Source organism: Calonectris borealis, chromosome 7 (assembly GCF_964195595.1).
Source record: "Calonectris borealis chromosome 7, bCalBor7.hap1.2, whole genome shotgun sequence".
NCBI lineage: Eukaryota > Metazoa > Chordata > Aves > Procellariiformes > Procellariidae > Calonectris > Calonectris borealis.
Window position 1 is genome coordinate 39,038,000 of NC_134318.1, and position 22,839 is coordinate 39,060,838.

Below are 22,839 nucleotides of genomic sequence, written 5' to 3' on the forward strand. Positions count from 1 at the left end.
AATATTTTCCTGTTCGACAGTGTAACGTTACAAAAAGTCGCAGAGCATGGACAAATAGTTCTACTTCAATTACTTATGGAAACTAATTAACTGTTTTCATAGACCTCAATTTTAAATCAGGATTCTAAATTGTATCTAAACTGACACGGCTTTGTATTTTCTTTTTAAATTTACCTTCGCCATCCTCTGTCTATGAGATCCTGGTAATCTTGAACTGTCATTGAATGTGCCCACATACCTGAAATAAATAATACAGTAACACACTTGACTGACCACAGTTATGCTTTAAAATACAACAAGTTCTACAGAAATATTACTGTAAATCTGAGTAGCTAATGGCGACTTCTAAACAGATGTCTTTCAAGGATTTGGCATATTCATAAATCTCATAACCTACTGATTTCAACACGCACACTAAGTGTAAAAAAAACAATACCAACATAAATCTTGGGATCCGATCAACTATATTGCTCTGACTGTACAAGTTAAAAGTTTACCTCTCCACCTGCTATCTTTCCCAGAGATACACCAACAAAACAACATAAAATTGCTCCTTAATTTTGTAAAATCAGTCGGAAACACTGGGCCAGAAGAACTCTTCTGAGAGCTGAAGCTGATGCAGGCCCTTCCCAGGGACCCCTCAGGGAGCACCTGCCCAGGCGGCTACCGAGCCGAGCAGAGCTCGGGGACTGTCACCTCTTCACCAGGCAAAAGAGGCTAGTCCGCTTCCCGCTGAGCTGGCCTCAGCCAGGCTTGTCTAGCACAGCTTTAAAGCCACGGAGCCTTGCCAGGCAGACGCGCTCTTATCTGCGGCTTAACCCGGTCTGTCGCTGGAGGTGGAGGGTCAGGCAGGGCAGTTGCACCTGAGAAGCAAAACTGTACCGGGAGAACACTTAGGGTGAGATCTCAACTACATCTTTAGTCAGGGTGCATATATTATGACAGTAATAATTAAAACATTTCGTCCTTTACAAAGCTTTCCCGTTATTTTTGATGGTTTGCCCTTAGTCTGGAGAAGGACTCCTACAAAACCAGATCATGAGGCGAGGTTTCCCGGTGAGCCCACGGCCTCCGGCGGCCCCGGCCCCGCACCGACCCCATCTCGCCCCGCGGACCGCCTCGGGACGCCCGCGCCGCCCGCCCCGCCGCAAGCCCAGAGCCGGGGGCTTCGGGCACCTCCGGCGGGAAGGGCAGCTGCCCGCGCCCGGCAGGGCAGACGCGGGAAGGGCGGAAGCTGCAGCCAAACCGCCGCCCTCACCCGCCGCTGGCAGGCCTCCCTCAGCCCCACCGGCACCAGCAAGGAGCCGCGCCGTAGCCTCCAGCAGCACCGGCGCGGCCCGGCCCGCTCACGGTTCCCCTCACAGCCCGCCCTGCCCCCGGGCCGCACCATGGGAGAGGTTGCCCGTCTCGTTCTTGCAGTAGCCGCAGCGGTAGCCATCCTCTCCGCCGAAGTACTCGACGATGCTCGGAGAGCTGCCGCCCGCCGCCATCTCCCCCGGTGACCCACCCCGCCGCCCGGCTCAGGACAGCACCCTGCCCGCCGCCCCACACCGCACCCCGGGAGGCCCGGAAACGGCCGCCGCCGCCGCCATCTTTGCTACGGGCAGGGCACAAGCAGCGCCCACAGGAAACGCCGGCCCCGCCATGTTTACCGCGGGCAGCTGCGGTGGCTTCCCCGCAGGCCCCGCCGAGCTCCCCCATCTTTAGTGAGGGCGGCTGCGCTCCCCCGCCCCCGGGCGCGGCTCCCGCCACAAGAGCCCGGGCAGCCCCGGCCCGTCCCACCTCCTCCCGCTTACCGGCGGAGACCTTCCCCCGCTCCGAGGCGCAGTAGCCGCAGGGGTAGCCCTCCTTCCAGCCCTTGTACTCCACCACGGCGGCAGGCATGGCGGCCGGCGGCCCCGCTCGCCGCAGCGTCCCTGCCCCGCAGCGCCCCGCCCGGCCGGGCCCCGCCGGGGGTTGCCGCCTTCAGAGGTGCCGGCTGTGCCCCGGCCAGGCCGGACGGGGCCTGGCCCCGTTTGCGGCATTTGCATGAACACATAGCTCTCAGTTTTGCTGTAGATGACCAAAAATGATCAAACTCCATTTTCGCGTACCCTCATAGCCTGACCACACTTTATCACCCCCCAGAGACATGCTCTAGCAGCGGTGCCAGCAGCAGGACAACTGCCTCCGCTGCTCGACCAGAAACCCTGCCTGATGATAAAAGGAAGGAGGAAATCCTAAAAACTCCACAGCCAGTGGTCCTCCGAAGAGCATTTTCTGGAGATGGAGCTAGACTTTATTTATTTTGAAGAAAATAATGTCATGGCCTAAAACAGCTGTCCTGCCTAAGTTACAAAACCAAATACACGCGATGGTCTTAGGAAAAAAGAAAAGGAAGGAGGAATTTTTATCTGTACTTGACACCAAGTTTCCAAACCCAAACCTTGATTTCCAGAAGAGTAAGAACAGAAAGGCAATAACAATTTCTCCTGCAGCACCCAAGATCATCTAGATAACAAGATTATCACAGCACAGACGGTTAACCATGTGAATTCCACTTGCAGGCTGCTGTTGGGGAGAGACAAGTGATGAAAGAAGGGGAAGAGCATTTCCTTTTTACGAAAGCTTGTAAGTGTCAGTAAACTTTATGTAAAGTAGAAAACTAAGCCATAATAAATAGAAAGTATATGGTAATAACCCTGTGACAGGTATAAACAAGACAGCTGATATAATAAGTGTCGAGATGTTCCAATAAAAATAAATTTAATTTTACAATATATACATATAAAATCTTTTCTGAAGGAAACATGTTAAAATATTTTCTTTAAGGCACCTAGGGGGAAATAAAAAAAGAGAAGACAATAAGACAATATGCATTAAGATTTGGAACTTACCAAACAACTGTGACAATAGCAGAATGCAATCCTATTGTTTAAAGGATTTTAGAGGGAACCAGGCTGTCTTCCCTTCCTGCTTCCCTAAGTCCTTCTTCAACTACTCTATTAACAATATCAGCTGTCAGTATGTTAAAAAAAAAAAAAAAGTACAAAAACTAAGCTATGATTCTTCACAGCATTGCATTCCAAGTAAGAGTATAAAGTTCCAAAAATTAACTCAAGTATATCACTTAACTGACCATCAAATGCAAAGTTTTTTTTCAGTTAATTACTGCATAGAAGACTAGATTACGTTTTGTTCCAGATGTTATACAGTTACCATGCTTATCGATTTTTTAAGTCACAGGTAGTTTCCCTGCGGTTCTTCCATATGCATGAAGAATTCATGCACTGTATCCTTATTTAGTTTGATTTATTAAAAGAACTTACTTGAATAATTAAGCTATCTCCATTTCCTCTTCATTTCTATGATAAGGAGGGCTAATCATGGGTTCTGTTATTTCATATGTTTCTACGATCTCCTGTTTAGAGATGACAAAAGTATGTAAGTTACAAGAGCTGAACTACTTCAATTTAATTGCAGTTACCACCAGGTAAGTAATAAAGTTTCTCATACTAAAGCACTATTTCAAATTACTGAGTTTCTTCTGCACATTCTGAATGAGGGACAAAGGAGAAGAGTTGTATGTGCTAAAAACTACTTTTTGTCTAAGATTTATTACAAACAGCAAACAGTGAGGAAATTGTATGGAGAACTACTCATCTGGACACAAGTATCATATATAAGGGAAGAAACAGACTCCATACTTATGCAGTCCTCATATAAAGGCAAGTCACTGCAAAATTTAAAAGCACTTAAACTGACCAGGCTTCAAGGATCAAACATGAAATTGCTATCCCAATTCTCAGTTTCCTTGCAGTTAAAAACATTCATTGGATTTGTGATTGTTCTGGAATCCATAAAGTTAAATGTAGTGATAATATATACAGGAATGCCTATCCTCATCAGAGTACATAACAGCACAGCTCTCGGATGCATTCCTACACTTAAGAAAAAAAAAAATGAATCAAAAGTATCAGGTGCTATCCATTATACCTTCCATTCTTGATGGTTCAGAGATATGACAACCTGGTTCCGTGCTCCAGCACTACGGTCATCCTGCCTTCCCTCGTTGTCTTTTGAAGGCTCTGTTCAAAATACAGTATTTTCATAGTCTTTACACTTGTAAAGTCAATTTCCTCCAGGAACACAAAAGCTTCATGAAAAGCAAATCAATTACACATGCTCCACTAAGCTAGTCTCTATCAATAGCCTGTACCATATGCTTCTTAAGAATTTTTTTTAGTTTTACCTCCTAAAAATTTAGAAACTAACATTTTTCAGAGTCTCAGAAGAACCTCTGTATTTAATCCTTTATGAAATCCCACCAAAGTCTTAATCCCATTGATGTCCTGTGGGAACGAAAGCCAAAGACCTCATACAGAGGATGGCATTTCCTTTTCAACTGTTTTGAAGTTGCAGCACTTTCCAATTCAGATAGATAAAGGAGACTTCTTGCACACAAAAATATCTTTTCTCAGCAAAGCGTAACAATGTTCATATACTTATTAGTGAAAATATCACTTAAAAGGAAAGACAATAATATTTATTTCTATTAATAGATTTGTATAGATCAGCACAATGGCCTTTTTCCATATTTTAATATTTAAAGAGACCCAATCCTTTCAATTCCTCTCATAAACCTCTTCATGCCTTCAATTACATTCACTGCATATCCCCAAATCTCTACTCTTGCAGCTAAAAATATATCTAAAACTTTGTGAACACATAAGATGTAGCTACTTTACAATGTTGTAACAAAAAAATGATTACAGTCTTTTAAAGCTAGATTTTACCTATTATTGGCAATTTATCGTCATCCAGCTTTAATCTTGCAAAGCCATCCTAAAAGACAGTAGGATTTAAAGTTTCAGAAATTAGAGCTATCTAATTAGGATAATGCACTGAGATTTCATATTTTTAATTAACATATTACATAATCATAAACAGGTACATATAGTGGTAAAGAATCTTAATTGGCATACCAAATAGAAAAAATTATTTAAATATAGCACTTATTCATAAGAATGCAGCTGATATAGGACAGCTGGTAACTGTTGGATTATAAAAAATTTGTTTTATTAAAAATCATTATTATTCATTAAATATACTTGAGTTAACCCTTCACAATCGCATCACTATTCACTATAAACCTGAATTTAGTCAAAATGTATTTGTAAGTTTTTCTCTTTTCCCAAATTCATTTTATTTATTAGGCAAACTAAGTATAGTTTGAAGTGCAAATCTACAGATTCGAGAATAACATAAAACACTGCACTGACATACTTTCCTATAACCTCAATAACTCTTCTATACTCTATGACTACTCTTCTATAATCTAAAATAATTTGAGCTAAAATCCCTTTTTGGAAAGTGTATTGACAACAAAAATTTCACTATTGTTTTGTTGGTAAATTGACTGTAGTAGAAAAATCTAATTAAAAAAAATTAGTCTGTCAACTCTGTTTTCTTTTTTTTCCAATTACCAAAATATCATAGACTGTTTGTAGAAAACAAATTAGGATTCCTAATATTTAAATCCTAATCTGTCAATATTGAAGCCATAAAAACAACAAATCAGTATTTCTAGATAATTCCAATATCTAAAATAAGATTTCAAGAACATGTCATGCCTTACCCTTATAATGAAGGACACATGAAAGATGTTTTCCACAGTGCGTGCAAAAGAGTTTGGATCAATCACAAGATCAAAGAAGGAAATAGGTGTATCAGCTAGAGACACAAAAATGGGCTTGTTAAAAAAAAAAAACCAACCAAACAGGTGGTACAGACACCGCTAATATACGTAAACACAAACGTAAGAGTCAGTATTCCTTTGAAAAGCCAACTGAATGCTTATGTCAATTTAGTTACAATGGTGAATTCCCAGTTGCCTGCAGAAAGAAACAGTTTCTAGACAATGCTATTTTCTTCCATCTTTTGCCACACGCATACACATACACAGTGACCATTTCATTGCCTTCTAAAAATGGCACGCTCTAACAAGAGGGAGAAGGTAGGATTTAGATTTACTTTGCAATTAAACAGCAACTGATTAGTGTTCATAAAAAAAAATACAGTCAGTATATATCCTTCAACATAAAGATTTCTACTTGCAAATTCCACCTGATTTTGTTTCTGTAGTTTAACGACTCTTAACTGTAGAAGATTAAGAGTATTCATTTTCTCAAAATAATGCTTTAAAAGCTTAATTGAATCATACTTACGATCATTTTTAAAATGAGTTTGCAATAATCCCAAGATCCTCTCTACTTCTTTTTCTGTAGCTTCCTGATGAGATTCCTCCATTTTTTTTAACTGGAAAAAGAAACACAGTTTCACCTCAAATAACCACTGTTGTAAGACAAGACTACGAAATCAGCCTTTTATGAACACATAACATAAAAGATAAATTTTTCTCTTTACGCCACACATGCATAGTTACAGACACACTTACACAAACATGAGACAACTTACAAAGTGCTTTAGGAATTAATTCCCATCTTACAATATCAAACTGAAAGGCCACAGTTTTTATGTTTTGAGCCTATTTACAGGTCTACACTTGCTTTCCGATAGTTCTGCGGAACTGGGTTACCCCTAGTGGTACATAGTCTGAGACTTTACTGAAGAAGTTTATTTAAAAGCGTAAGAAGGGCAGTTCATTAAGGTCTTTAACTTTTTTTTTTCAGAAAAGACACCTAAGATTACATGTAAGAAACGTCATGGCATGAAGTTTGACATGGTCAACAGACACGATTATGGTGATTTTACAGATTTGTTCATCATGTGTAAAGCAGGGTACTCCAAATCATCCTTCAAGTACTGTCATCGGCAGAGTACCAAACTCACTTTTTGAGTACAGTCTTCAGTAATCTGTTTGCTGTTCCTGTTAGCTAACACTTTCCCTTTGACCACGTTGCAATAAAGCAAGCTACAGAAACTTTCACACATAACTATGTATCTAACACAGATTAACATGTATGCTGATCGGCAGTGTTTACCTAAGCAAACCACAAAGAGCAGTCACTCGCTTCTGGACGCAACTCTCTCAAACCCTCCAGCTCCTCTTCTTCCCAGTACAAACTGTATCAGAACAATTTCTATCACTATTTGGGTTATTATGAAGTAGGCTGCATTTAAAAAGACATACTCAACATTTTGTACTGGCATTATCAGCCAGAGGTTCCCCATAACAACATGGTTTATTTTTCCAAAGTTTCACATGTAAGCCTCTCTCTAAGTATTCTCAGACTCTTGCCTTTCTGCCACGGTAAGACAGAAAGAATAGGGAAATAGAAAGCAGGGAAAATAGTGGTTAAGTGAGCTAATTAGTTTGCTCTTGTTAACCACGTTTCTGTGCAAATGCCACACACTGTTAAGACACCTTTTAAATAAAAATCGAAAACACGCTAATGTAAAGAAGTTTCTTTTTTGTTTCCTTTCAAGGCAACAGAGCAAATAAGCTAATTTGAACTTGAGAAAACCAGTCTGTAAATCCTATTTCCTTCCACTTAGTGAAACACTGCAGCCCACACAAAACAAATCAAGAAGCCTAATAATGAAGTCTGAATCCTTTAGTACTACACGGTTCGTAACTACAAAACCCAAACCAACATGAACAGAAAGATTTAAAAGTCACTTGCAATTTGTTATTTGCCATGACAAATCATTAATAAAGATAACACTTTACAAACCTGAGCAGGCATTGCCCGTTTTTCTTCTCCTCCTCTAGTCTTTTTCTGCCTCTCAATTCGTTGCCTTGGTACAGGAGGATCAGACTTGAAAGAACCCAACCTAACCGAAATAAAAAGAACATATATATATGGAAATATGTTTTACATTGTATGCTAAGAAATCTATACACTGAGCAGTTGATTACCTGATAAAAGTGCAAAGTAATGACTGATATCTAACAACAAAACTTCATCACATTTAGATATTTCTGTAAGCAACCATCCCCAAAAGTTGCTCCCAATATATTTGGCAGCCTCATACAAGAATTATCAACAGATGTATAAAATTTGATGCAATTACTTCAACTTTTTTTTTTAATGAAAACTTTAAATCTACTTTTCTTAAAACTAGTTAAGAAATGAAACAGAGTATATAGTTCATATCCTCCAACATCTCCATTTGAAATTATTACAAACTTTTCTGCCTGAAAACTCTCTCCATACAATATTTATCTTTTTCATCTATTGTTTAGTTTCTGTAGGTTCAGGTTTGCAGTAAGCTTTTTTTTTTAAAAAAAAAAAGCCACAAATTTTTAAAATATAGTCAATCAATAGAACATTCAGTACACTAAGAAGAGATCCAAAGTTTCTCATTAAACAACATGAGTGTAATATACGTGCTAGATTTAGGCACTTTCTTGAAGTGCTTACCTCTCTCCATTGACTATATAAGGAACTTAGGCTCCTAACTTTGGTTGCCTTGAATCTCCACCAAGTTAGATGCCTAAAGGAGAGAGTGTGAATTGAGACTCAATTCAAGTTAGTTCAGCAGGTACCCAAAAATTCTGCAACACATATTTTTCCCTATATTGGGTGAGTTGCAACTGCTCAATTTCAGAAGTCATGGACTGACCATGAAAAAAAATAACTCAGGCCTCAGATAAGAATAGATGGAGTCAGAAATAAGTAGTTCTTTTCCTAAAGTGAGAACTACACTTTATTATTTAAAATTAACACTTTGCGAATATTCACATATCCTCCATCAAAAGAAGCCCATCATTTCTTAAGATGTCAAAATGCAACTAATGAGAAAAAAAAGTCTTTCTTGCAGTCAGTTTTGTCTAAGATCATCAAAATGATTGGAAAATATACTTATCGTTTAGAGCTTACAGCTTGAAAGTGCAAATGTAAGCAAATATCTCAATTAGCTATCCAACATTAAATATCAGATATTGTGTGATCAAATTATTATATTCAGCAAATTCCTTACAATTACAGTGATATTTATTGGGGGGTGGAACAAGTGTAAAAGCATAGACAACTGAATAATATTCTATCAGCTCTACTGTTGATAATTTAATTAAACTAAACCCTGTTATTGCACGCTGACTTTGTAAGAGATTTAAATTGGAGCATTGCCTATAAGCCAGGTGACATTTGACAGCAGCTAAAAAGGCTCCTACTAAATGGGTCGCCTACGCACAAGGAGAGATGACACTGATTCTACATAAGGCCACTTGCCAGTAATCAGGCGATTTCTTCTGAAGGCAGAGCCAGAAAGCAGGATTTTTTAAAAGACAACCCATTAACACAGACATACTAGAAGAACTGTTGGTCTCTTCATGATAATACAATCATCAGGAAAAAGATATAGACCCTGATGGACTGACCTTCCACAACTGTCTGGGAAAGGGCGGGGGGGGGGAAGGTTCCTCTACTCATGACTCTGGCTGCAGCTTGTACAGGGAGAGAAAGATGATGGAAGAGTCAGTTTTTAAAGGAAAGAGGATCACTTCTACTGGTTTTGGTCTGAAACAGGTAAATCAAGAATACCTTGCTATCCTTACTAGATACAAGCGATAATATTTTGTAGCCAAGCCAAATCAGAATCAAAGAGAGAAATGTTATGAAATATTTTGGAGACAAGGAGTTCACTGTACCATAAGAACAGAGACCACACAGAAGTTCTTGTTGACACTCTGTGACCCAAGATTAAACTTTATTCAAGCCCAGGGCATTAAAGATAAGAATCAATTAAGGCCATTAGCTTGTGCTGCATTATATACTATTTCCTTAAATAAACTTACATATAGTGAAAAGAAGGTGCTCTTTTGAAGTACTTTTCTGTTTCTTCTCCCAGTTTATGCCAGGCATTACTAGGTAAATAGCCACCTGAAATGCCCTCAGAATCACTATCATTTTCTTCTACTTCTATGCGATTTATACCCATGAAGGTCAGCTACAAAAGAAAAAAGCTGCAATGAAAATCCACTTAGAGAAAGATCAGTAGATACATTAATGGTGAAATACTGTATTGTGGTGTTTGTCCTGCTAGATTAATATTTAATATCACTGCATAAGAACCTTGACTTTCCTGAAGATACTGTCGAAACAGAAAAACACTCGCATACAGACTTGCTGTGTTCAGCAAGCATCAGCAAGCAATGAAAAAAAGAGCTATAGTAAATAAAACTGCCTATATTGCAAGAGAATTTCAACGACTTATGAAATTGCAAAGCATTACTTAAATTGCACCGTAAAGCTAAGATGTCTCACAGTTTCTGAACACCACACACTCCCAGGAAGCTTAGCTCCTCAAATACCGTAAAACAACTTATTTGGCCCAACCCTGCATCCACCAACCCAGACTTCCCCAGTAAAAACTTCAGTAAAAAACCATCAAGTTCAATTGTTTTACATTGCGGAGCTCTAGACTTAACCAAAGACTCAGGCTCCTTATTAATCTACTGTAACATAAAAGAAAATTTTCAGGGGGGAGGCAAAAAAGTCTGCTTCAAAGCTATTCCGAACTGACTCTTTCCACCCAGTCACAGTACAAAGAGACAAACATGTCAAGTCTCAAAGCATGCAAGTAATCCAAAGTCCCATTTCATGTCAGTGACACAGGGCCTCCAGAACTCCATCCAAAAACATCTGAAGCAGTGTAGAGGATAAAGAAAATGCTTAGCTACTGGGAAACTACAAAACAGTGGGTACAAAATAATGCACAAGACTTCCCTAAGAGCATGAACTGACTGAACTGTGATAAAGTAGCAGCAAAGCAACAATGGGCAGACATGTCTCCATTTTAAGGTAGATCTTCCCCTATGCATATAGGAAATGCTTAATACATAGTTTAAAACAATTAACAACACTAAGTGTAAAACCATTAACAACACTAACCTGGAAGTTAATTAAAGAAATTCATAAGAAGAGTGTTAAATTCCATCAGAACTGTCATGTACTGACTGACAATCTGAGGCTTTTATCTTATGATTCTGTAACATATAGGGCAAACCTCTAGCAAAATTGTTGGCAAATTCAGAGTCCGGAACTTACCAAGTCTTCTGCAAATGTTAGTGAATCAAATGCTGTCATATCAGAGTGCAACTCATTGGCCTTCTCCTTTCCTAGATTTGACGCTAAGACAAGAAATTGGGCATCCAGCGCAGCCTCTCGTGCACGGGAAACTGTTAGAGAAAAGATTTTGTGTTAATAATATGAAATTGTCAAAAATATAGTAACAAAATTTAGCATACAGACTATCCTGGGTATAGACCTTTGTAAATCATTTTATTGCAATAACCTCTAACACAATTACTTACATAATCCTTATAATAATATTTGCATTTAAAAAAAAGAGAGAAAAGGAGAGGATGACACTGACAAAAGCAAGCATGGAAAAATAACACATTACCTTAAAGAATAAAAAGCATTTTTCATTGACATGTTTTCCATCTCTCCAAGTGAAATGAACCCCTCTACATTTTACATGTACTATTTACATATATTGTTCTACAGAGTCAAGATAAAGCAAGGAGTATTTCTAAGTGCAAATAAACACTAAATTAATGATATTTATTTTCTCACATCAACTTATTCAAACAATTCCTCTTCAACTAAACATATCTATTCCAAGTTATACTTTAATAATACTGATAAAGTACTTGGACCTCAACTTCATTCTCTTGTCCTTTTTTGTTTACAAGGCATCATCGCCTCACACTTGGCCAACTGTCAAGCAAACACCTCTAATAAGGACCACAGAATTTCTTTTACCTCCACTGAACAGTTTATTGGCTTCTTCCAAAGCTTCTGTCAGTCTGTTGCTTTTTGAACTCAGTATATCCTCACGATTTTCTGGGGCGAAAGGACGCAAATTAAATCCTAAATTACTTAAATATAGAAGCATTGAGAAATACATACTTACACCTTAATCAAAAGTGGCTGGTTCACAGCCCACCATACACACAAAAATACAGAATATAGTTATAGTACATTAATTGCTAAATTATGTAGGCTCCATTTTTATTAATGCTTATGCATTACCTCAGTTTGAAGTAGTAATTTTCCATTTACTTCAAAAGACTAAGATTTACATCATTGAATTTATGTTAGCAGATCCCAGATTCCTCTTGGTTCCAGTAAAATATCTATATCTGTGTCAAAGCAGCTACCAGATACCATAGTCTTCTGTATGTTGTTTGTCTTACCCATAAATTACTAAGGATTTTCATGAAAGAAACAAACAAACCCCCAAACATGCATGCTTGGTGATTTCCAAAGATCATCATGTTACTTCTAAGTAACGTTACTTCTAAGTAACGGCATACATATGATTTAACAAGGCTTTCAGATGTTCAATTCTAAACAGCTACTCACAACACTGCTTTTAAGGACGTACACCATACTCAATGCACTGACATACCACTGATGTTTTTCTGCATAAACGCAGGCTGGATCAGCCATAAACTGTGTTGTATTCTCTTGTAAAACAACCCTATAAATTTAGCAAGTACGCAGAAAACAACCCACGCCACATGCTGCTCAATTTGGCAGTGCTTACCATTGTTATGTTTTCATGAGATAAACAGCACACTCCAAACATACATGGGAGAAGTACCGACACACCTACCAAGAGAGATGCTAAAAATCCCATAGCACTTTCTGGAAAGCCTAAGAATGACTTTCTGGTCCAGGCAGACACTGGTACCTGCAGTTTCAAATTAAAGCTCAAACACCGTAAATTAAAGGCTTTCAGTACATCTCCAGGTCTAAAGCTGATAGTTCCCCTGCATCGGTGCAGCCACACACGCTACGTGCAGGTAAATCCCTCATAACCTTGCTATCCCTGGGCCTGCAAATGCTTCCTGGGAGACAAATTTCGATCTCACCGCAGACCCAAATCTCAGCCGGCCAAGGAACTTGGCGTTCCCAGGAGAGCTGTAGGAGTTCCTCAAGCAATGAGCGCAGGCTACCAGCCTGGCACCTAAACGACTGCCCCGGCACCCGCTCCAGCCCCCGGACAGACAAAGCCCGAGGAAAGGCGGGAGGAAAGGCGCGCCCCCGCCCCGGGGCCGGGCACAGGCCGGCGGCCCCCCCCGCGGGCTGGGCCGCTCCGGAGGGGAGCCGCACCCCGGGCTTACGCTGCACGCTGTAGATGAGCTCCCGGTACTGGTTCCGGATCATCCTCCTGCTGCGCTCATCGCCGGCGCCCTCGGCGCTCTCCGGCGGCCCGGGCTGCTCGTCCGCCGCCTCCGCTTCCTCTTCCTCCTCCTCGGAGGCCGGCGGGCGGCTCGACAGCCGTTGCTGCTTGTGCTGCGGCACGGCGTCGTTGCCCGAGGTGGACGGCAGCGAGAGGCGGCGGCGGTCCGAGCCCGAGCTCCGCGAGGAGGAGAGATCAGCGCTTCCGCTCGCCTCCGACATCGCTGGTCGGCGCCCCGGGCCTTTACGAGCCGCCGCGGAAGAGGCGCGGGAGGCCGCCGCCCCGGGAGGCCGCCGCCCGGGCAGCCCGGCCCCGCGGAAGGCGCCAACGGCGCGGAGACGCCGTTACCGGACGCGACGGCGGCCCGAGAGGGCCAAACCCGCGGGGAGAGGGCGGGACGGGGCGGGGCTAAGGCCGCCACCGCCCGCTCCGGAGCGGGCGCTGTCACCGCCGCCGCCCCGTGAGGTCGCTGCCGGGGCGGGAGAGGCGCAAAGCCCGCCGTGCTCGGGCGGGCGGGGGGCCGAGAGCTGCCTGCTGCGCTCAGGTCACTCCCTCAGGGCGCCCGCCGGCGGGAGGCGGCGCGGGGGCCGGCGGCCCCTCTCTGAGGTAACAGCGGCCCCGTAGCGGGGCGGGAATGCAGCCTGCGGAGCGACCGCCGCTCGCAGCCCCCCGGCGGTGTCGAGCCTCGCAGGTAGTTGTCCTTGGCTCATTCCAAAGTAAATTGCGCCTAAGTCAGTCATTTCGAATAAATTCCCAAAAGTCGGCCGCTGAGGTCCGCTCGCGCACGTCCGAGGCGTGACTTTTTACCTCTTGGGTTAAGCAAGTTTTCTGCTTTTATCTGCTTTTAAAAAGTTGAGCAGAAAAGTCTTCGAACTTTCTCCTTTATTAAGGGGTGGAAATGTAATGATGAACGTGGTGGTAACAAATCTTTCATCCTCTTTTAAGCTTCTCTAACATCTGAGGAGAAGAGGTGAAAATTGGAGACGAAGGGATGATAGACTTGACTGAGCATCTCTAATACGTGTATTTCCATATAATATGTATAGATTAATCACTAAGCAGGGATCTGTGCTCTGGCAAATTGTGCTGGGTTTGGCTGGGGTGGAGTTAATTTTCTTCACAGCAGCCTGTGTGGGGCTGTGTTTTGGATTTGTGCTGGAAACAGTGTTGATCACACAGGGATGTTTTCGTTCCTGCTGAGCAGGGCTTACACACAGTCAGGGCCTTTCCTGCTCCTCACCCCACCCCACCAGCGAGGAGGCTGGGGGGGCACAAGGAGTTGGGAGGGGACATGGCTGGGACAGCTGACCCCAACTGACCAAAGGGGTATTCCATACCATATGACGTCATGCTCAGCATATAAACTGGGGAAAGGAGGAAGGGGGGGACATTTGGAGTGATGGCGTTTGTCTTCCCAAGTCACCATTACACGTGATGGAGCCCTGCTTTCCTGGAGATGGCTGAACGCCTGCCTGCCGATGGGAAGTGGTGAATGAATTCCTTGTTTTGCTTTGCTTGCGTGCGCGGCTTTTGCTCTTTACCTATTAAACTGTCTTTACCTCAATCTACGAGTTTTCTCACTTTCACCCTTCCAATTCTCTCCCCCATCCCACCGGGAGGGAGCGAGCGGCTGGGTGGGGCTGAGTTGCCAGCTGGGGTTAAACCACGACACAAATAAAGTAACAAATGTATACTTTGAAGTGGAATAGACTCCTAAATGAGTTAATCATTACCAGTGGTGGTGTTTATACAAAAGACAGCGAAGTTAAAGCAGAGTTAAATGTAAGAATATGTGTTATTAATTTATCAGGAAGAAATTATCTTCAGTATTTTTAAGTTACCAAGCATTGCAAGTCTGGATAATCATTAATATTCAAACTGTCATTTAATGATGAGCATTTTATATTACAGACTAAAAAAAATTTATTTAATATATAGTTTCTCTTCTCTTTTTATTCCTTTCCCAGTGCCAGTACCATTAGAGTTGAGTTTAGTGTAATGGTGGATCTGGCTTCTGATTCAGAGCAGTGGGCCATGTAATGTCCCTCATTGCCCTTATTTTCTCATCGTTCATCATAAGTAGTAGAACTCTTCTATGAATATCAGTAGTTTAGGAAGTGCGCTGAATGATTATTTCTGACATCCTGATGATCTGATGATCCTACTTTAAGTGTTCCTTGAAATAGACTTTTGCTTTATGTTATCACACCAATCAGATAAAACAATCATTAGCAATCTATTTCAGTTGTGAGGATAGAGTTTGCACAAGATTCTGATGAAAAGAGAATTAAAAGAACATGTAATCATATCAGCTTGCTATAATCCATAAGAAATTTAAAACAGCCATATATGCTAAAGGTTTAGTTCCTGCTTTCCTGGTTCCAGCATGTAACTCCCCTTAATCACGGAGTTCATAATGTTACAGTAATGAACATGCTCTCTGCTTCAGTGTACTACGTGGTGTTCATAGTGACAGGATTGCCTAGAAGTTTTTACAGTAAGTTGTGAAACAGACGGCAAGAGTTCAAACCCTTCACACTTTCAGAGTGACTTCTTGAGGGCTTCAGTAGGCTGGAAATTGTTTGGTAAATGAGCAAGAGAGACAAAAAGAAGTAGGTTCTTTGTCGTTCGGATAATTAAAGTCCAATTTTGTATTGGTTCTAAAGCAAGTTCTATTACACAGGATTCTTATTGCAAGACTGCATCTCCCAACTGACTCTTCTTTCGCTGTTAATGTATATTCATATAACAGGTTAGAAAAAGAAGGCATTCTAGGTATAATGAACACTAGCATTATAGGAGATTTTCAAATTTGGGCATCTTTTATGTTATTGATATAGGATGAAATAGACTGTGTTACAGAAAAGGCATTGGGATGAAGTATTCTGTAATTTTAACAGAAAAGAAAAGTAATTTTATTAAGAGGCCACATCATTAAAACCAAAAACATATTGTTACTTGCATTGATGAATCCCAGATTTTTTACAAGAACGCATTCAACAGCAGGGATTTCCATCCCCCTGAAGTCCCAAAACACAATTTTTCTTCATAGTGCGTGTCAGTCAACTCCAAATTTTCCTACACATTCATAATTCAGTTGAGCATTAATCCAGAGGTGTGTTGGGTTCTCCTGAGAACCTAACATACTTGTGAAACTTGAGGCAAAATCTAAATGCACAACTTACCACAGGTTGGTACAATTAATATGAAACTTTCTACAAGCTTGCACAAGCTCTGATCCATACAAAAATTTTGCCCATCAAAATGAATTCCTTGTGTGAATCCATTGACTCCAACAAAGCTATCCTAAAGGATGATTTTCACCAAATACATTGTTTCAAAGACAACAGATACCACTTGGTATAATTCCAAATTGTCAATATAAGGGTTTTATTATAATACATTATTAGAATAATAATATAGTACACTAAAAGTTGATTTCTAGGAACTTTCCTAATGACTTTTTAAAAATCGTACCTTTTCGTTGCAAGGAATCTAGGAATTTATTTGTAGCTTTCTCTACTTAATTTCCAGGTTTAAATTAATCCTGCAAAATATAAATACATAACACTTAGTACTTCATTATGTGATTAATACTATTGTGTTGCAATAATTATTGTGGTGTAAAACACTAGAGTATTTTTAGCAGGTATTCTAAAACATCTTCATAGATCAGACTGATTCAATATACAGTCATGGATCTACCTTGTCTTCCCAAAATCAATACTTCTGCTGGACTACAGACTGCAACTATGCATAAGCTGTCTTTCAAAATATATGGTTAAAATATTTCATTTTTCAGTACAAAATGATTGAATTATAGTTTGGACTATTGAACAATTTTCTATTCTTATACTTTGTGTGACTAGTAGAGTGCTGTCAAATCTGCATTGCAAATTCATTATGAGTAATATGCTTTTGGATCTTAACACAGGAAGTCTCAAGAGAGGATCCAGACAAGACTGGGGCCCATTGTACAATGCAGTGCACAAACACATAGTAAGAAATATTCCCTATTCCAAAGACTTTGTAATACAAAATGCAAAATGCTGAGCTGGGTGGGAGGCAAAGCAGTAAAAGGTTCAATATGTGGTGAAAGGTTCAGTACCTTGCTGAGGAAATCCTGTTGTATCCAGTCTCATACAAACACTAATCTTGTGTTTCTGAAGATGATGCTTGCTTTCTTGAAATCTGTGTTTGACCTTTCTTGGTGCTTAGACAAGCAGGGCCTTTTAGTCATTGGGTACAAGAACAAAATATCCCACAGACAGCTCTTTGTCTCAAATATACAGTAAAGCAGCAAAAAGTGTTCCTAAAGAGGCAACCCACAGTAACCAAAGATGAAACACTAAAAAGTACAATAGTGCAACAAATACCATGCAGCATATAAATTCACTTTTAACAAGAATATTGTGCACCATGAAAGGATTTCAACAATTACTGCCACATTCCTACAGTAGCTTGTATTTATATGTGAAATAAGACCACCCCACATAGATCAATGGAGTTTAATCTGAATTCAGTTTTCAGTTTCATCACAAAAAACTCTTTCACTGAAGCTACACATGTCACTTGGGAGTGGTAGGAATGAGAGGAAAAACCTACTGCTGCTGTTCATACGGACCAGTCTGTCACAGCACACGCCATGCAGCTAGCTATGTGTCAGACAGAAGGTGGATGCTATCAGGACTCCTAATTCTATTCCATCTTCTTGTTGCAGAAAACAGACTGGCAGTTTCAGGCAGCATAACAAAGTATCACGTCATCTTGGGTCATCTGGAGAAACTGAATCTGGTACCGAGCGTAAAGGTGTAACTTCAGCATTTTGCAGGAGGACAGGATTTCAGGGATGGAAGTGTCAGCCAGCACAACCCTCAGTGTGCTGTCTCATGACTGGAGGGTGACACGGAGCCATTGTGCCAGCACTGATTATCCTGCACGTAGGTAGGCACATACTTCTGTAGGCCTGCCTTAGATCTACAAAGATGTCTAAGTTCCTGACTGCTGTTGATTTCAGTGGGAAGAAGTGCCTACATTGTGCATTAACTGGATGCTGTATTTCCAGCTCTTGCTGTAACAGTTGTCCATAAACTATCTTATCAAGTGAATGATTTTTGACCTGTGCTGTAGCAGTATTGTGGGCAGCAGGCTCCTGATACAGACAGTAGAAGAATGAGGGCTAAAAACAGTGTTTCAGGCTAGGACGGGTTTTGAGGAACTCTTACCAGCCTCAGCTATAGCAAGGGCATATTGTGCATTATTCAAGACAATTCGCAGTAGTGTTCCCCTCCCATTCACAATGATATGGCATCCCACTGACAATTATTTTCTTAGGAAAACATGAGCAGACTGTACAGTAAGCCGATTTTCAAACACAGTTTAACAGCTGGAAGCCAGAAGCGGCATCATGCAGCCAGCAGCTTCTGCCTCCTATGCCACTAACTCTGTTTAAGAATTACATTATTTATCTGGAAATTAATTTACAACACATGCAATATCACCTCTCATGTCCTAGACCTCACCTTCCAAAATAATGCCATTGCCTTCTGTAAGCTGACTCACAACACACGGCTTCAGAAAAAGGGGTATATTGTTAAGAAACTACCATATATGCCCTTAACATATGGACTTTCTCCTCCCAGTGAGTCCAGATGTCAGGATGCAAATATAGGCTTAACAATTGTAAGTATATGTGAGTTACAATTTTTTAATATCATCTGACTATGCCTAATATGAACTAAACATCTTGTAATATTGCCAGACATTCCCCTGCATTTTTATTTTGAGAGTTCTGCTTGTCCAGATGATCAGATCTCTACTTTACTGACTATTATTGTGTATATATGCCAATTGTTATCGTCAACAGTGAAAACAGTAACTTAAAAAAATGGTCCATGTTCAGTAGATTGTGAGATTTTCAAATTGAGATTTTACTCACCAAGACTATTTTTTCATCTGACATCCATTCAGTTCTCATACATGCATATATGCAAAACCTTATTCTCATTGAAATGAGAAGACTCACATAGAGGAATCTGAAAATAAATATTTAAAATTTACTAGCAGAGATTCACTGTGTGCAGATTTCACCATTCCCTCTTTTTCCTCCTCTCAGAGCGCAGAAATGCACATAAAGTTTCTGGCATTTAGCAGAGGAAGTCCAACTGAATTCTAATGCTTCATGCTGCGTACTTTGTATATACCATGATACGTAGCAGTTCAAATGGATACTGTATTTCAGCAAGCAATAGGCAGTCTCCATTGTCATCAAATACGGAGAAATAATGGGGTTTTTTTACGGTGCTGAGAAGTGAATTACCAGTGGTGTTGACTGTGCATCTCGGATAGCTCGGGAGCTGCCCAGCATGCAGGTGCTCTCATCTAGAGCCAATAAACTGTGAATCTACCACCATTTGATTTTGTATCAAATCTAATCATTTGTCCAGTTCTAGAAGATTGGTCTCCTGGTGTGAAGATCCCCAATCTGCTAGCAAATGTTCCTAGGCCTTAATGGAAGAAGACATGTTTTTACATGAGACAGTTTAGTCACTGCCCAGGAGTGTTGCGTATGATTTTAAAGCATAAACTTTTTGCATTTCCCTTGAATACACCAAAACAAATGCTACTATTCGGGACGAAGACATAAAGCAAGAAAATAATTGTCTGAGAACGTTGCCACACAGGACCTTTTGCCCAGTGATGGCTGTTCCTGACACAGAGATAAACCTGATAATCTGAAATGGGGCCTAGACTAATTGAAAACATCAGAAACAAAACATCTTGAGATACTTGCCATTCAGCTGCCAGCTCTGCAAGCAAACACAGGTGAGGGGAGTTTCTTTTAATGAGTACAGCTGTCTTTAAAAAGTTGTTTTAGCAATGTAGAAGTGTAAGTTCATGTACTTGGTTCTTGCAGAAGCTTTTATTTCCATATTTACAGATAGTCCTGTGGGAGGTAAAAATCTGGCACCAGATATTCTTTCAGCAGAGTGGATTAGGTTACAGCCCATCAAATCACAGTATACATTGTGCCAGTCTAAGAAGATATTTTTCAGAGGAATATGAAAGAACAATTACTAATAGAACTCTGAAAAAAACCTGGGGCCCAATCTGGTGGGATGTCAAGGAAAAAATCCCCAGCAGGATCAAACCCTCATTGGCACCAGGAACTCTTTCTTTTTAATGACTTGGAAGGTTTCATTAAGTGAAAGATTGACACAAGGTTGCTACGACAACATGTGGAAGTCATGCTGGCGGAGACTAAAATGCTCAAAACCTACCACTTTTTCCCTACAATCAAACAGCAATTTAGTTTAGAAAAATAAAAAAAAAAAGTCTTTGCAAGAAGGAGCAGGAAATATATACATACATCAGTGATGCCTCAGAGGGGAGAACAGCCAGACAGCTGCTGCCTTGGTGGTCCATTCAGTACATTCCTAATGGAGGAACAAAGGAATTAAAAGCAAACGCAGAACAATGTCAGATTTTTGCAAAAGAAAAAGCCAATTAAGTGCTCTGTAGGGTTGTGCCCTTATGTGTTATTTTGCATAACTGCATGGCAGTTTTTTGACATTGAAATTTTAATATGCCAGTAATTTCTGTATTCCCAGAAAATTCATAGGAATTCACTTTTCTTTATAGCAATCTCTAGAAGTTATCACCTATTAGACATTGCCAACACCATGGAAACAATTAACTTAAATCTAAGCACTTCTGTGATAGGTTTAATCCTATCACAGCAATCATTTCTTCACATCTTGTGCTGATGTGAATATATTTTTATTACCTATAACTCACAACCTATTTTGAAAGAAATAATTTTTTCTCTGAAATAATGTATTCCAAGGGAGGATTTTCCAAAAGTACCATGTAACTGAAAACATGCTCTACTTAAAAGTCATTTCTATGATTGGTGTGGGTTTCCTATTCCAGTGACACATGCTTTGGGGGTTTATAGTTAAGACAACTCTATACTGAAGTGGCATGTTTTTTTCCTGAAAGGCTCACAGATGTAACGCTCTAACTTCAACCACTACATTCAAACAAGTGGTCTGAAAGATCCATCTTACCCATTGTGAGAAGAGACAAGCTGCTTTTCCTCTTTTCTGACTGTGTGGGCAAGAGAAGACTGAATACAGGCAAAGGGATGAAGAATGGAATGGAGGCCGGAGACTTCTGCTTTTTCGTTTTCTCCCCCCTGCCAGGTAATCTACTAGCATTCCCAGACTTTAAATGTTTATTCTGAACTCTAGCAAATCGTTCCTCATGAAATATGTGGAGCAGTGCTGACTTGCAATGGTTTTCTTAAGGCAGCGATCACTTTTAGCGATGCTGTGGTTATATACATTTGTCATGTGCCAAACTGATTCTTTTTCCCAAACTTAGCTTACTAAGTTAGCCAAGTGAGAGAGACAGCCTGATACTTAGTAGTTACAGTCCTGGAGTGAAAAGCCAGAGGGTAAAATTCCAATTACATTGGTGTATCACTTGTCTCACTGCCTTAAGCAAACAGTATACTAACAACAACAACAGCAACCTGCACCCAGTGTACAGGACCTACCTCCTGTTATTCTCATCCAGCAACTGAGAATTCCTGTGAAGAACTGATGTGTCATAGCCCTACAGCTCCCTGTGTCAGATTCCTTACACTTCATAGCTATCCAGCATAGTGTTCTCAAACATAAGCCAATTCACATTAATAGAACACTTTCATGTGATCCAGGGAGAAAGGGGATCCATACACCAGCTAGGAGTGAAGGAGTGCAGAAGGTTATGCAAATCAGGGACAGAGTGGTACATTTTCATTTTTAGTCTAGAGGAAGATTGGGTAAGTAATTTTTATTAGTTCTTTAAATTTAAAAATGTCTAGACTCAAAGCAGTTTACTAATTATGTTTTAGACATTACAAAAAGGCAAAGGGAGTGTCTTGTAAGTAAAAGAAACTTTTCTCCTTACCAGAAAAAAAAGTGGCTCCTTTGAGGTTCTATAGTTTCATGATCTCTTGTGTAACTTGTTTTACAATCCACATAATCTATAAAGTAGTCTACAGGATGATGTCTATTTAGTCAGTATCTTTCTAAGACCAAGAGACTGATCATTAAGTGTGCATGTCCTAAAATAGCTGTTTTAAAAACATGTTACAACAGTACAGATTGTAATAGCTATTTGCAAATGCTGGAGTTTTTAAATATGGCTCTCTTTCACCATTGTTCTTTTTTCAGAAATAGTTCTAAGGATTTGTTTCAGAAAGGATTGCTTGTTGATTTTAAGTTGCCACATAACGACAAGAATGTGTGTTTCTCATGCAGAATTTCAGAGATAAAATTAGCTGGCTAGTCACTAGAAAGATTATGCAGATGTTTGACAGTGTTCGTTAGTGAGAACTGACTATGATGTTTCGTCCTTTCACGCATAATGAAGTTTGCTTCAGGCTGTAAAACACAACACTGAACATCTGTAGGTAGAATATTGCCTCTGGTGACCCAAACCTTTTATAGATCTTCAGGTAGTTGAAGTCAGTTCTAGCCTTTCCCACTAGGAGAACTAACCAGATTATAATAATACTTTGCTAGTTTGAGATTAACGAGTATTTCATTATGTTATTATTTTGAATGTTGATGGCATTATATTGAAATATGTTGTTAACATGTAAGACCATGGCCACTTCAATTATTTCTGGATTTTTTTAATGAACAGGGT

The 22,839-nt window shown here is 40.4% G+C and overlaps 2 protein-coding genes across 20 annotated transcripts in view; both read right to left on the reverse strand.

The window, feature by feature from the left end:
• ATE1 (arginyltransferase 1) overlaps positions 1 to 1,923 on the reverse strand; it is an 86,194-nt gene extending 84,271 nt beyond the window's left edge. For 14 of the 18 annotated variants that reach the window (XM_075155214.1, XM_075155210.1, XM_075155200.1 and 11 more), the window contains exons 1-2: positions 1,388 to 1,600; positions 175 to 238 (exon numbers count right to left, since the gene is read on the reverse strand). In XM_075155214.1, the coding sequence (XP_075011315.1) occupies positions 175 to 238; positions 1,388 to 1,490 (167 nt within the window). In that variant the 5' untranslated portion in view covers positions 1,491 to 1,600. Of the gene's footprint in view, positions 1 to 174; positions 239 to 1,387; positions 1,608 to 1,796 lie in introns of those variants that run through there. The other 4 variants (XM_075155203.1, XM_075155220.1, XM_075155207.1 and 1 more) reach the window with 3 other exon arrangements.
• A 294-nt stretch (positions 1,924 to 2,217) lies between these two features.
• NSMCE4A (NSE4A component of SMC5/6 complex) lies at positions 2,218 to 13,518 on the reverse strand. Of its 2 annotated transcripts, none has more exons than XM_075155222.1 (11): positions 13,082 to 13,518; positions 11,715 to 11,795; positions 10,995 to 11,125; positions 9,743 to 9,894; positions 7,677 to 7,776; positions 6,207 to 6,297; positions 5,618 to 5,712; positions 4,776 to 4,824; positions 3,976 to 4,067; positions 3,309 to 3,400; positions 2,218 to 2,550 (listed from the first exon to the last, which is right to left on the reverse strand). In XM_075155222.1, exons 1-10 carry the CDS (start codon positions 13,359 to 13,361, stop codon positions 3,317 to 3,319), a joined length of 1,155 nt encoding a protein of 384 aa, XP_075011323.1. In that variant the 5' UTR covers positions 13,362 to 13,518; the 3' UTR covers positions 2,218 to 2,550; positions 3,309 to 3,316. The 2 variants fall into 2 exon arrangements, with proteins under 2 accessions (XP_075011323.1, XP_075011322.1); XM_075155221.1 differs by lacking the exon at positions 2,218 to 2,550 and adding an exon at positions 2,729 to 2,815.
• Between the last annotated feature and the right edge of the window lie 9,321 nt (positions 13,519 to 22,839).